Consider the following 12,329-nt stretch of genomic DNA (forward strand, 5'->3'; position numbering starts at 1 on the left):
GTGACCCTGGAGCACTGAGCACTGCCACACAACTCGGAACACAGCCGGACCATGTTCTTCTGAGTATCAGACCCCGTGTACTACCAGTGAAAACAGGTCTCCACCATCTCCCTCCGACCCATGAAGTCTAGCCTTCTCCCCCAGTCCTTCCGATGCTGTCTGCCTACTGTGCACACCCAGCACCTCTCGGTGCTAATCCTATTCCATCAGATCCAAGAATGCAAACCCCAGCTCTCCTCCCCCATACCAGAGGCCTAAGACTCAACCCGCCACCCTCAGACCTAGAGTCCTGACTTCTGCCCCCTTCCTTTTTAGAACTAGGGGTCTGGGCCTCATGTTTGAACTTTCCCCTCCTCTGAACTTGACTCCTACTGCTGTGTCAGGAAAAAAGAACCAACAGGTGGCACCTGCTGGCAGGGTCTGAACACGACCACCTGTCGCTGTTGCTCACCCGGGTCCCTCTCTCTGCACCTGCTCCTGTCTGTCGCCAGTGACCGCTCCACCCAACCCACAGCTCGGGACTCGGGGGGAGGAGATAGTAAGGGAACCCTCGAAGTGAGCCTGGCCGGTCCTCGCGGCGTGTGTGCCCCGCCCCTTTTCTGGGTCCTAGCAGGGTTTCTGGTCCAAGGCTCGCTCTCTTGGCTCCCACTCGCCCTAGAAAGGGGAGTCGAGGGCGGCCCTAGGCTTGTGGGGGTGGAGCCTAAGGTCTCCAGCCTTGTTCGGGAGACTCCACCCGCTTCGAGGCACAGCTGAGTAGCTGAGCGGAGCCTACCTGGTGAGAAGCCCCTGGGGTAGATACGGGGATCTTTTTTTTTTTTTTATTTTTACCCTTCATTCTCCGTTCTGGTTTCCCCTTTTGGTCCCAATATCTTTCCCACAGAGCCCCGTGCATGACACTCAACCCGTTCTGTTTCAGGGACCCCTATGTTTCCCAGACACCTGTCATATTCTTTGATTCGTGTCTGTCCCAGAATCTTCGACTCTAGTCCCTAACAGCATGCAGTTCGCGTCCTTAATCTCCTTCTCCTTCAGAGTCCAAACTCCAGACGACTGCTTCCTGCACTTTCAAAGGCCCAGAACTCCATATTCCAATGCTCTCCCTCTTAGATGCAGGAGCCCATGACGCCAAGGTCCAGGGATTGAGACCCATCCCTCTTGCTTCCGACTCAGAACTCCAGGCCCAAAGCCTTCTTCAGACACAGCAGTCCATGCCCAAGTACTTCTCTCTCCAGCCAGAACTCCAGGCCGCCGCCTTTCTCCAGTCCTAGGGCTCCAGGCCTCACACCCGGGGGTTCAGGACCAGCCCTCCTTTCTCAGCTCCAGGGGCCCAGAGACCAGTCGTCCCCCAAAAGAGCTGATCCGGCCCAGTACTTTTGTCTTTAACCTTTCACGCTGTCTCCCCATTTCCCCCCCAATGACAGCCTCCCGTCATCCACTTTGACCCCGTCGCCGTCGCCGTGCTCTGGCGGCTCTGGCTTCCTCTGTCCAGGTCTCCACCCCAGCCTTGGCAATGACGCTGGCAGCCTCGTCCCAGCGCTCCCAAATCATCCGTTCCAAGTTCCGCTCTGGTGAGAGGTTGCTTGTCCCTATGCATATGGGGAGGGGTCCTGGAGCCAGGGCCCAGGGTCCCAGTAACACGATGCTCTGGCAGGCATGAATCGACCGGTGGTGTTCACACACAATGTCACTTGTGAAGTAGTAGATAAATGTGCACATGGCTTGCTAAGGGCATAGGTGGGGACACCCAAGAGTGCATATGTTGCAAAGGACTTAAAGTGACCTGTAGGCAAAGCAGAGGAGCAAAATGGGACCTGAGGTGCATGTGTGTGTGGTGGTGGTGGGGGGGGGGACCAAGAGCTATCAAGCCTTGAAAATGTCATTAGCCAGGATTTGTTGCCAATGCAATGAGTTCTGAACACTCAGAGAGGAGCAGAAATGTGCACTGGAAAATCTTTGCCCCCAAACTGAGGGTCAATTCTTGAACATGTGAGTGGCATTCCTGTGGGTGCATGCCAGCAAGAGTAAGTTAGGGTGGGAAGTGATGAAAAGACGTATGTGCAAACTAGAGTCCAGAGATTTGAACTCCAGGGTTCGGTTTGCAGGATGCTGGCTGCGGGGAGATGCCAGGAGTAAAGGGGCACGTGGATAAAAGGAAGTGAGGGGTTGATGAGTCAGGTTGGCAAGATGGCGACTGTGCCAGCCAGGGTGGTCACAGACTCCTGAAGTGGCAGGTGGAGCTGGGAGCATAGCTGCCTCTCAGCTGAGGCGGGCTAGCTTACAGTCTCAGGAATGGCTCTGGCCCAAGATGCTTAGCTGGCAGGAGCAGGCAAGAGGCCCTGGGAAGGGAGAGGGAGCAGGCTGGCTGCCCACCCGCCCGGCCCGGAGAGCGTAAAGGGGCTGGGTTGGGCACGTGCATGTCCCGCCAACAACTGCAGCTCCCACCCACCAGCCAAGTCAGGCTTTGGACACTCCCTTCCCGCCTTCCCTGTCCCACCTCCCTTTTCCTTCCTTAGTCCTGCAGCTTCGGATCCACAGACGGAATCAAGACTGCAGTAAGTGTGGGCCCTCAAAGGGAAGGGATCCTGGCTTCAGTCCCCAAAGAGCATGCACGCCCGGCCCCATGAGAGCAGAAACCCCATCCTGTCATTTCCCCCACCCATCAGGCTCTGTTTCTTATTGCTCAGCTATCCCACCCCAGATACCCTAACGTTTCCTGGGCGGAGTCAGGTATTCGAGCCTGACTTCCACACTCAGTGTCTGAATATAGCCTTTGGACTTGTCCATGTCCCTGGAGTGAGGGGATACAGACATCCCCGGTCCCGTCCCAGGGATAAGCTAGATATCTCTGATCCTAAACAAACAGAGCCTGGGCGGACTAAGTACCAAATGCTCTTCCTTTCTCGAAACCGTGAAAGTCCGGGTAGCCGGGAACCCAGCAGGACAGCTTGGGCGATGCTTCCTGGACTAGGCCAGTCCTCCGGTCCCCCTGGCATCTCTCCACCCTAGCTAGCCAGCTGGCCTCTTCAGGAGCCTCCTCTATTTCTTCAGCCTCTGATTCAGATCCATGGATCTCGGCCTCAGGCCCGGCTCTGGCTCCAGCTTTGTCCCCTGTTCCTGCCTCTTTCCTTGTCAGCCCTGGCGTCTTGTCCCCTGAGCCAGCATACTGTCCTTGGAGGGCTCCGAAGAAGGTAAGTTTAGACAGGAAGACAATCGCCCAAGACAGTGTAGTTCTCCTAGGCAATGCCATGCCTTTGTGGTGTCTCGAAGCTGACACTACACAGCCTATAGGCCAGGAAGGTGGTGACTACGCTGAAGCGTCATCCTGGCTTTTTTTTTTTTTTTTCTTTGTTTGTTGAGACAAACTCACTATATGTGCCAAGGCTGTCTTTGAACTCCCCATCCTACCCCAGGCTCTCTGGAGCTAGGATGACAGGTGTGGTGAGCCACCAAACCACGAAACCTGGCCTTAATCCTCTTTCAGGAATCGCCCAAGAACTCCCAACATTGGAAGGAGCCCAAGGTCAGGGGGAACTTGACATATCACCTGTACATGCCTCCAGAACAGAGACAAGGGTCCAGGGCAGATCTGCACGTGGAGAGGCCAACCCTGGGTCCCCCGGAACCACCTCTTTGGGAAAAGAAAAATTCACAGAGACCACATCCTCGGTAGGACTGTCATTTTCATTCTCCAGGGAACCAGAAACTCAAGCCCCATCCTCCTCCCTCAAACCTTAAGTGCAAAGGAAAGGCGCTTGCCCTGGAACCTCCTCCCTCAGAACCCCGGCCGCGCATGCTCCCCGTGATCTGCGGAGACACTCGTTTCCTATCTTACACACACACACACACACACACACACACACACACAATCATCCCCGTGTTTGCTCCACGGGAGGTCCGGAATTCCTCATTTTCCTGCCTTCTCCGAGGCCCGTTTTAAGGTCCCTAAATACCTTTCTCCCTCTGTCCTCTACCCCCGTCCCCTCATGCCTGTCGCTAGGATGAAGCCTTCCTCACCTAGAGTCTCCAGTCCCTCGCCCCCTTCACACAAGCTGGAACTTCAGACCCTTAAACTGGAAGAGCTGACGGTGAGTTTAGTGTGCAGTGTCCCAGGGCTGGCCCTCTTCAGGGCTGGCACCAGACCCCGTACTTGCCCCAGGAAAGTCGGTCTGGATTTCCTACTCATCCCTCCCCAGACTTCGCTCAGCACCTCCTCTCCCTACCCCCTACCCAGGTCTCAGAGCTTAGACAGCAGCTGCGCCTGCGGGGACTCCCGGTGTCCGGGACCAAAGCGATGCTCCTGGAGCGCATGCGTGGTGGCACCCCGCCCAGAGAACGGCCGAAGCCTCGGCGCGAGGACAAAGAGGCCGCTGCTCCCTGGCCGCGCCTCAAGCCCAAGGCGCTGGGAACTACCCGGCTACCCGGCTCGGTGAGGGGGGGGCTGTGTACACATGGACCAATAAAGAGAAGAGAAAGAGAAGTAGGGCGAGACTTTGGAAAATTAGCCAATGAAATGTTGGAAAGGAGGTCTGTTTTGCACCTAAGGGGCGGGTCTCAACAAGAGAGGCCCCTAAAGCTTGGGGGTATGGCCAATCATTGGTTGGTCTTAGGATGTAGTTGAGAATACAGGGAGGGTGTGGTTTAAGGGAGAAAAATCAATGAAAGGATAGGGGCGGGGCCTGTAATATTTAGGTAGCAAGAGCGCTGTAAGCCTACTTGAGGTACATCCACAAGATAAGATGACTCTGAAAGTTACCCTCTGATGTGTACACGCACATACATAGTACACGCGCGCGCGCGCGAACACACACAGTAAATAAAGTGTTTTGTTTTGTTTTGAAAGAATTGGGTAAAGCCAAGGAAGGGGCGGGTCAGGGCCAGGGAGCAGAGCTTCGCTTGGTCTGCCTGGCATATTGAACTCCCACCTTTCCTGGTTCTAGGTGAAGACAAGCGCGACAAATCGTAGGCTGAAGTTTTCCGGAGCTACGGATCCCCTGGGAGCAGCTCCTGTGCCCGCTCCCGTTCCTGCTCCCGCTCCCTCTCCAGCTTTGGCTCCAACTCCGACTCCAGCTCCAGTTCCAGCTCCAGCTCCCTTCCCGACACCTTCTCCAGCTAGCCTGACTCTGGAGGAGGAGCTGCAGGAAGCGATCCGTAGAGCGCAGGTGGAAAGGGATGCGGGGCTGGGGAGTGCTTGGGGACTGGGCGGTAGACCTAAGCGGGATCTAGGGTCACGTGGTGTGTGCTCATCCACAGCTGCTTCCAAATCGCGACATCGATGACATCCTGGAAGACCAAGTGGAGCCAGATGGTAGGAGATTAGCTCCTTCATTTAGGGGAGGAAGTGAACTTGGGAACTCCTGGGTCTCGTCGAGGGAGAAGTGGGTTGGAAACAGCGCAGTGAGCAGAACCCATCCCCCTAAAGCTCACCCTCCTCCTGCAGACCTGCTGCCTCCGGTGCCCTTGGACTTCCCTGGCTCATTTGACCTGCTGTCTCCCTCCCCGGACTCGGAAGGCTTCTCTTCCGTCTTCTCTTCTTCACTACCGTCCCCCACAAGCTCCTTGTCCCCTTCTCCAAGGGCCCTCACCGATTCCTTGGACTGGCTGGAGGCCTTGAGTGGGGGTCCACCATTGGGCTCTGGGCCTCCAGGCCCCAGCATCTTCTCTGCGGACCTATCTGACCCCAGTGGCAGTCGGCTCTGGGAACTGCTGCCAGATCCTTGGTGACAGACCCTTGGGTCTAAGGAGAGGTCATCTGCACCCACAGGGACCCTCCAACTACAGAGGGCTCAAGATGTCCTCGTCCCCTCCTGACTCACCGCTGCTGATCTCTTGTGTGTCTGGACCTGCCTACCGGGCCTCCGTATGACCCCTCCCTGGTCCAGTGGTTGGGGTTGGGGGTTCATTTGCTACTGGCCAGTGCAAACAAGCTTGCTGCCTCCTTCAGAGACCTGCAGGTTGTGTGGCTGCCTGTCATCTGGGGATCTGGAACTTTGTGCTGTTTGAGTTCAGGAAAGGACCAGGTGAGAGTAGAAGGACCGCACCCCAAGTTCTAGATAGAGGTGAGAGGACCAGAAGCTACTAGTGGGAGGTGACTACAAACTCCCCATGACCTTGAACTTATGAGCCCACCCCCACCTCAGTGTTGTGATTATATCTAGCTTCCTTGGGTTTTTTTGTTGTTGTTGTTGTTTGTTTTCTTTTCTTTTGTTTTTGAGAGCAAGTGTTGCTATGTAGTGCCAAGCCTGCCTCAAACTTGTGACAATCCTCCTGGGTGCTGAGATTACAGAGACGTGAGCCATTATACCCAGTTCTCATGGTTTATTGAAGAGCTTCCAGGAGCCATGAGGTGGGAAGAGAGATAAAAGGGGAGAGGAGATAGAATGCTTCTCAGGTGAGCCTCCGCCTCCACCTGCTGCTGGAAGGATGTCTGTCTGATGAATTAAACTGTGGATCTCCTGTGGCCTCAGGCTCATGAGGCTGGACAGCTGCATTCACGTTGCATTTATTAACAAACCCACAGAACAGAGCTGCATCAGTTACTGTCACATAACTGTGACCAACAAACTCCAGAGAGAGTGGGTAGGGAGAGGGACTTAATTTGCCCAGGTTTTCAGAACCTGCTTGGCCCAATGTGACTCAGGGGCGGGGGAGATGACACCATGGTGGCCAAATATATGGAGCAGATTGTTCACCTCAGGAGGGACGGGAAGCAAGGGTAGGTGAGAGGAAGAGAAATAGGAGCTAGGATGTGAAACCCCTAAGACCTATCTACCAATGGCCTGCTAGTCCTGAAGTTTCCAGACCTCCCCCGGTAGCACCCACCAGCTGCACATGAGCCAGTGTAGGACAATATGTATTCAAAGCATAACCATAAGTGGCTATGGTTTACTGGACTCTGCAGGGCAGTTATTCAGGCCCATGAGATGGTGGGGGTGGGGGCGTGGTGGAGATATACTCATCCCTAGGCCCAGATGGCTAAGCGTATCCAGTATGGCTCATCCAGGTGTGATGGAACAGTGATGGAGATGGGGAGAAGGCTGACCCCAGCGGCATCACTGGATGTCTGGACCTTTCTTGTTCTCCACAAGATCTCTCTGCTAGGCTCACTGAACTTCTTGTGTGGTAGCCAGGACTCTGAAGTGTGAAAGTATAGCTCACACCTGTAATCCTAGCACTTAGGGCAATAGGCGTGAAGAGCTGAGGCAGGAGAATCAGAAGCCCAAGATCAATTTCAACTATATAGAAAGTTCAAGACCAGCCTGAGTTACGTGAGACCCTGTGTCACAAACAAGAAAGAGACAGGGGACTTGGGGGGAGCTGGGGCTGAACACGTGAGACCTCCAGACATGGGCAATCTCCTATGCCTTTGAGCCTGGCAGTACATTTTGTCTAATTTTCCTTTTCTGCTGAGGTCAGGGTATTGGAAAAGATGGGACCAGTGTTGAAGGGACAGAGGTACATATGTGGGTTGTCAGTCAGATGCCTCAGTGCCTAACCTGGGCCCTCAGAGTTAAAGAAAAACTAGAGCCTGAGTTTCTACTTTGGTAAAGGTCAGATCACAATCCAAGCGCAGACTGACATTTCTGTAGCTGTGACACGTGGGGTCATGGAACTATGACAGATCAGGGTTTCTGAAAGAGACAGAAGCCCTGGGGAGTGGAAAGAGAGCTCAGAGAAATAGCTGAGCCTCCAGGGTTAGGGGGTGCTGGTAGAGAACTTTCTGGAAGGTAGCATGCTGGAGAGGAAAGAGAGCAGCTGAAGGCCTCAAAGTGGAAGAAGCTGGCTCGCGGGAGGTTGATGAAGGTCAGTGCTCCGAGCAAGACAGCAGAGAGGCGGTGGCTGGCCCAGGCTGGAGATGGTCAGAGCTGCCCTGACGCTCCCTGGGATGAGCCGAATGCTAACATGGGGGTTCCCAGGCCTGCAGGGTCAGCAGGGTGTAGTGAGCTTCCTCTTCCGGCTCTAGACTTGTCCTTCTTATTTCTTGTATTTTTTTAACATTTTTATTTGGGGTGTACGGGCACACCACATGTGTATGCAAGTCCTTGGAAGCTTGAGGAACCTGTAACTCAAGCCTGACCTGGGTGTCAGGTACTGCAACAGCCCCTGGAAGAGCAGCAAGCGTCTCTCCAGCCCCTTCTTCTTGTTTTGTAAGACAGCATCTGGCTGTGCTCATCTCTGTATCAGTGTCTCTGGCTACTGAGGTCCCGCCTACAGCTAACCTCTACCTACCTCAATCTGATTGGCCCTCCAGCTGCTTCCTTCCCCCTGCCTTTCCCTAGGCACAGCTGCCCTCTCTCTGCTGTGTAACCCATTTCCCTGTCCCTGGTGTCTCCAACCAAGACTTACTCCTGTCTCCTGCCCACTGTCACCATCTATCCTCAGCCAGTCAGCCTTGGGGGGGGGGGGGGAGGGAGAGCAGTGAGGAGCCCTGGCAGCCCAGGAATTCTCTAGAAGGTGGCCACTTGGAAGGCTAGTGCAGGCTTGAGCGCTCACTCGAGCACGGTGGACTCCTTACCACCGTTACCCCACTTCCCGTGTTCAGTCCCTCCAGGGGCTTCAGTGTCCCTGGGGGGCCTCAGGCTTTCATCCACATTGCCACCCTTGATCTTCACAGAGGGCGAGGTATCTTGTTTCCTTTCATTCCCTTCCTCCTCCTCCAAGACTAAATCTCCTGTGTAGCCCACCCAGTCCGTCCTCAGACTGAACACTGTCAGGCTTCAGTTTCTAGCCCACACATGGTCCTTTACCTTACGTGCAGATGGCTGTCAGGAATCAGTGGGTGTGGAGATGGTCGGTGTTGACATCATTTGGAGATAGAATTCACATTCCATACCCATTGATAGGTAGAGCTCATTGCTTTCCATAAACTCAATTCTTCTACCACGTTTTCAATTTTACATTTTTAATTCATTTTCTATCTCTGTGTGTGTTTTGTCTTTTGATTTTTCTTTTTTTTTTTTTTTTTGAGACAGGGTCTCTTCATAACCCTGGCTGTCCTGGAATTCATATGTGGACCAGGCTAGCCGGGAATTCACAGAGATCTGCCTGCCTGCTTTCGCCTCCAGAGTGCTGGGGTTAAGGATGTGCAGCACTCACGTCGCTCCTAGGCAGCTGGAGGAGTGACTCAAACCTGCTCTATCACTTTCCAGAATGTAAAATGGGGCTGGGCATGATTGGCACACACCTTTGATCTTATTATCACTCTCAAGGCCAGCCTGGTCTACACTGTAGGTTTCAGGACAGCTAGATACTCTCTCAAAAGACCAAGCCAAAAAAAACAAAAACAAACAAACAAAAAAAAACCTATTAAATTGTGATGGAGAGGTACATTTTTATTTGTTTTGGATTTTGAAAAAAAAATTGTTTTGTTGACATAGGATTTCTGTGTAGCCCAGGCTAGCCTCAAACCCAGAGATCTACTGTCTGCTGCCTCCTGAGTGTACGCTGCCACTGCGGAGCTTAGATTTTTGTAATTTTCTTTCTGTTTCTGAGATGGGGTAGGGGGTTTCTCATGCAGCTCAAACTGGTTTGCTATTCCATGTAGCTGTGGGTGACTTCTAACTCTTGACACCCAGTTTGAGAATTTTATTTTTTGAGACAGGGTCTTAAGATATAGACCAGGCTGGCCCCCTGCCTTAGCCTTCACAGTGCAAGGATGAGAGGCAGGTGCCGCCACGGCCAGTCCAGACTACTTCTCATGCACAGGATCAGCACTTCCAATTTAGCAGGGGGTCTGGAGAGACACCCTGGGATTCTGCTGTCCTGAGATAACACCTTTGCAAGGCTTCTTCCCCCCGCCCCGCCCCCTACATCACCCTGGCTGTTTCTATAATGGTGGCTACATAGGTTGTATTCTTGCATTGTGTGAGAGATAGCATGTGGTGTGTTCACACGTGAAGTTTAACAAGATGGTAGGACACTCTGAAACATCTGGAGGAGTCCCCCGGGCCTGGGGTGTCCCGCCAGGGCTGCAGAGGTGGACATGCATCTGCATTCTACTCACTCAGTTCTCAGATGGACAGAGTAGGTGAAGTCCCAAAGACAAGCAACTTGGTGAGGGGACTGTGGGTTCAAGGTAGCTCCCGCATCCCTTTTGAACAAATGACTGTGCAGTGAAGAACTCCTCCTTTGGATCCCAGGCTAAACCATTCCCAGCATTCTCCCTCCCCATGACTCATAATGAGCCAGGTGACACAATTCTTGTCAAGGGGACAGAGGAGCTAGCTGGATGCTTGGAGAGGTGTGGCTTTCACTGGACTGGCCTTTGGTTCCCTGTGTACTGATGGCGAGACCTTCGAGAGGCAGAGCCAGCTGCTTATGACTCCGGTTCCCAGGAACCCAACGCCCAGATCTGGCCTCTGAAGGGACTGCACACACCCACACATATATCCATAATTTAAAAAAAAAATAGAATCTTAACAGATGATAAGAAGTTCTGAGGTCACTGAAGGCACCACCTTCGAAGGGGTTAACAGTTCTCAGCCGACTCCTGTGAGTTGGTGAAAGGCAGTTGCTATAAAAAGAGCAAGCCAGCCTTCTCTCCTCTCTCAGGCTTCCCACATGATTGTTGCCTGTCGAATGCTGCCCCGCTGTGGAAGTGCTAATGTCAAAAAAGTGTATAATCAAGAGTTTGTCTCACCCTTCAAAAGGAACCTAAAGTAAAATCGGTAAGGCACCTTTTCTTGCTGCCTCTGGAAGTGGCTGTCTGAGGGAGGCAGCCTGTCTGGCACCATGAGACAGCTGTGCTGAAAAAAGGTGAAGGCCTGCTAGTTTTCAGGAGCAGGAGCCATTGATGATGTCTGAGCTGTTAATGAATGTTGGAGCTTGTGGTATCTAACATGTAAATATGTTTTCTGCACATATCAGTTCTCGTTGGCAGCTCAAGGCACACATCTTCCCAGTAGAAGGCTCTTCCTGGGATGTAACAGGTGACTCCTTCTGCCTTGAGGTGGAAGTGGGACCAAGGGTAGGCTGGTGTTAGTGCTTAAGGAGTGGGGACAGATCTGCGGGGATGCCCACCCACTCGGGGAGGAAGGCTGCCTCTGGCTTAAAGATTTTGAGGAACGGAGAATCCGGAAGGGTGTAGTTGGCTAGGTAGATTGTATCACCACCTGCCAGGTAGGCAGCCCAAATCCCAAAGGTTCCAATAGTCATGATGGTGTGGTTGCACTGGGTGAGGAGCGCGAAGTCCTTGGCTGGCGAGCCCTCAATACCATTGCCCGCAAACACCACGTCTCCTAGAGAGGCGTTTATGTTCTCCCGGCACCAGGCCATACCGTTGCTAGTAACCACGAAGACTGGAGATGAATAGCGTGCCCGGAACCTGTCCAGGGCCTTTTCCAGGTAACCCCGGTCAGCCACCACGCCCTTCCACACATTGGGCATGACACGCACATAGTCCCCTCGGCGCACATGGACACCCACAAAGGTACTGGGCTGGCTCCCATTCACCCGCAGGCCACGCAGGAAGGCCTGGGCCTCCTCACGCACGTGGTCGTGCAGGGTGAACTCCTTCAGGATCTCTGGGCGCAGGTGGTGATAGAAGGTCCAGGAGCAAGGGTACCCCGTGAAGCGCACATAGTGCCCCGGGATGTGGCGGTAACGCTCCTCCATCCAGTCGTTGAGGTGGTAATTCTGCCACGGGATCCTTTTGGCTGTGTCACTGTGCAACACTGGGAGGCTGATCCTGAAGATGGGTGCTAGAGCCTTGTGCATGGATTCGGGGATGAAGGCAAGCCGTCCGTTCATCCTGGCCAGTGCAAACAATGTAGCATATTCGCCCATCTGGTTCCCCAGGCGGCCAATGGAATTGATCGTGAACATGCCCAGCAGCTCGCTACTCTGCTGCATCTCTGTGCTTGCCGCACTTGGCCAGGACTTTTGAATCGTCTGTAATTCCTTCTCAGACAGGGTTCGGAGCTTCGTTATTCGTTGCTGGAGGTGGATGATGGTGGAAGTCACAAAGACAAAGATGAGGAAGTGGGCCAGAGGAAAGGAGAACGGTACCTGAGCGCTGACCATGGCTGCCAGGAAAGAAAGCATGGCAGGTTACCTGGAGAGCAGCTAGGTGCACACTTGCAACCATGCATGCATAAATAGCTGGCACCCATTGGGCTAATCATCTGCATTGTGCCTCTCGGATTTTTTTGTTTTGTTTTGTTTTGATTTGGGTTTGTTTGATACATGATTTCATGGGATAGCTCAGTTTAGCTGGAAACTGTGTGGCCCAATCTTTCTGCTTTGGTATCGGAATCCAGAGTGAGCCACTATGTCCCTTTAGAGGGAAAGTGTGCTTTAAGTTCTCAAATGAGGAATCATGAGAAAACAAACAA

At 53.4% G+C, this 12,329-nt stretch overlaps 2 protein-coding genes across 2 annotated transcripts; one reads left to right on the plus strand and one right to left on the minus strand.

The window, feature by feature from the left end:
* The first annotated feature begins 1,509 nt into the window (after window positions 1-1,509).
* On the plus strand, window positions 1,510-6,478 carry Mamstr (MEF2 activating motif and SAP domain containing transcriptional regulator). The gene is made up of 9 exons (XM_029542522.1): window positions 1,510-1,568; window positions 2,514-2,552; window positions 3,049-3,188; window positions 3,482-3,666; window positions 3,998-4,085; window positions 4,232-4,426; window positions 4,938-5,159; window positions 5,251-5,305; window positions 5,438-6,478. The coding sequence occupies exons 1-9, from the start codon at window positions 1,511-1,513 to the stop codon at window positions 5,719-5,721; spliced, it is 1,266 nt and encodes a 421-aa protein (XP_029398382.1). The 5' UTR covers window position 1,510; the 3' UTR covers window positions 5,722-6,478.
* A 4,422-nt stretch (window positions 6,479-10,900) lies between these two features.
* Window positions 10,901-12,018, minus strand: Fut2 (fucosyltransferase 2). The gene has a single exon (XM_021216665.2). It carries the CDS (start codon window positions 12,016-12,018, stop codon window positions 10,975-10,977), a length of 1,044 nt encoding a protein of 347 aa, XP_021072324.1. The 3' UTR covers window positions 10,901-10,974.
* Between the last annotated feature and the right edge of the window lie 311 nt (window positions 12,019-12,329).

This window comes from Mus pahari, chromosome 1 (assembly GCF_900095145.1).
Source record: "Mus pahari chromosome 1, PAHARI_EIJ_v1.1, whole genome shotgun sequence".
NCBI lineage: Eukaryota > Metazoa > Chordata > Mammalia > Rodentia > Muridae > Mus > Mus pahari.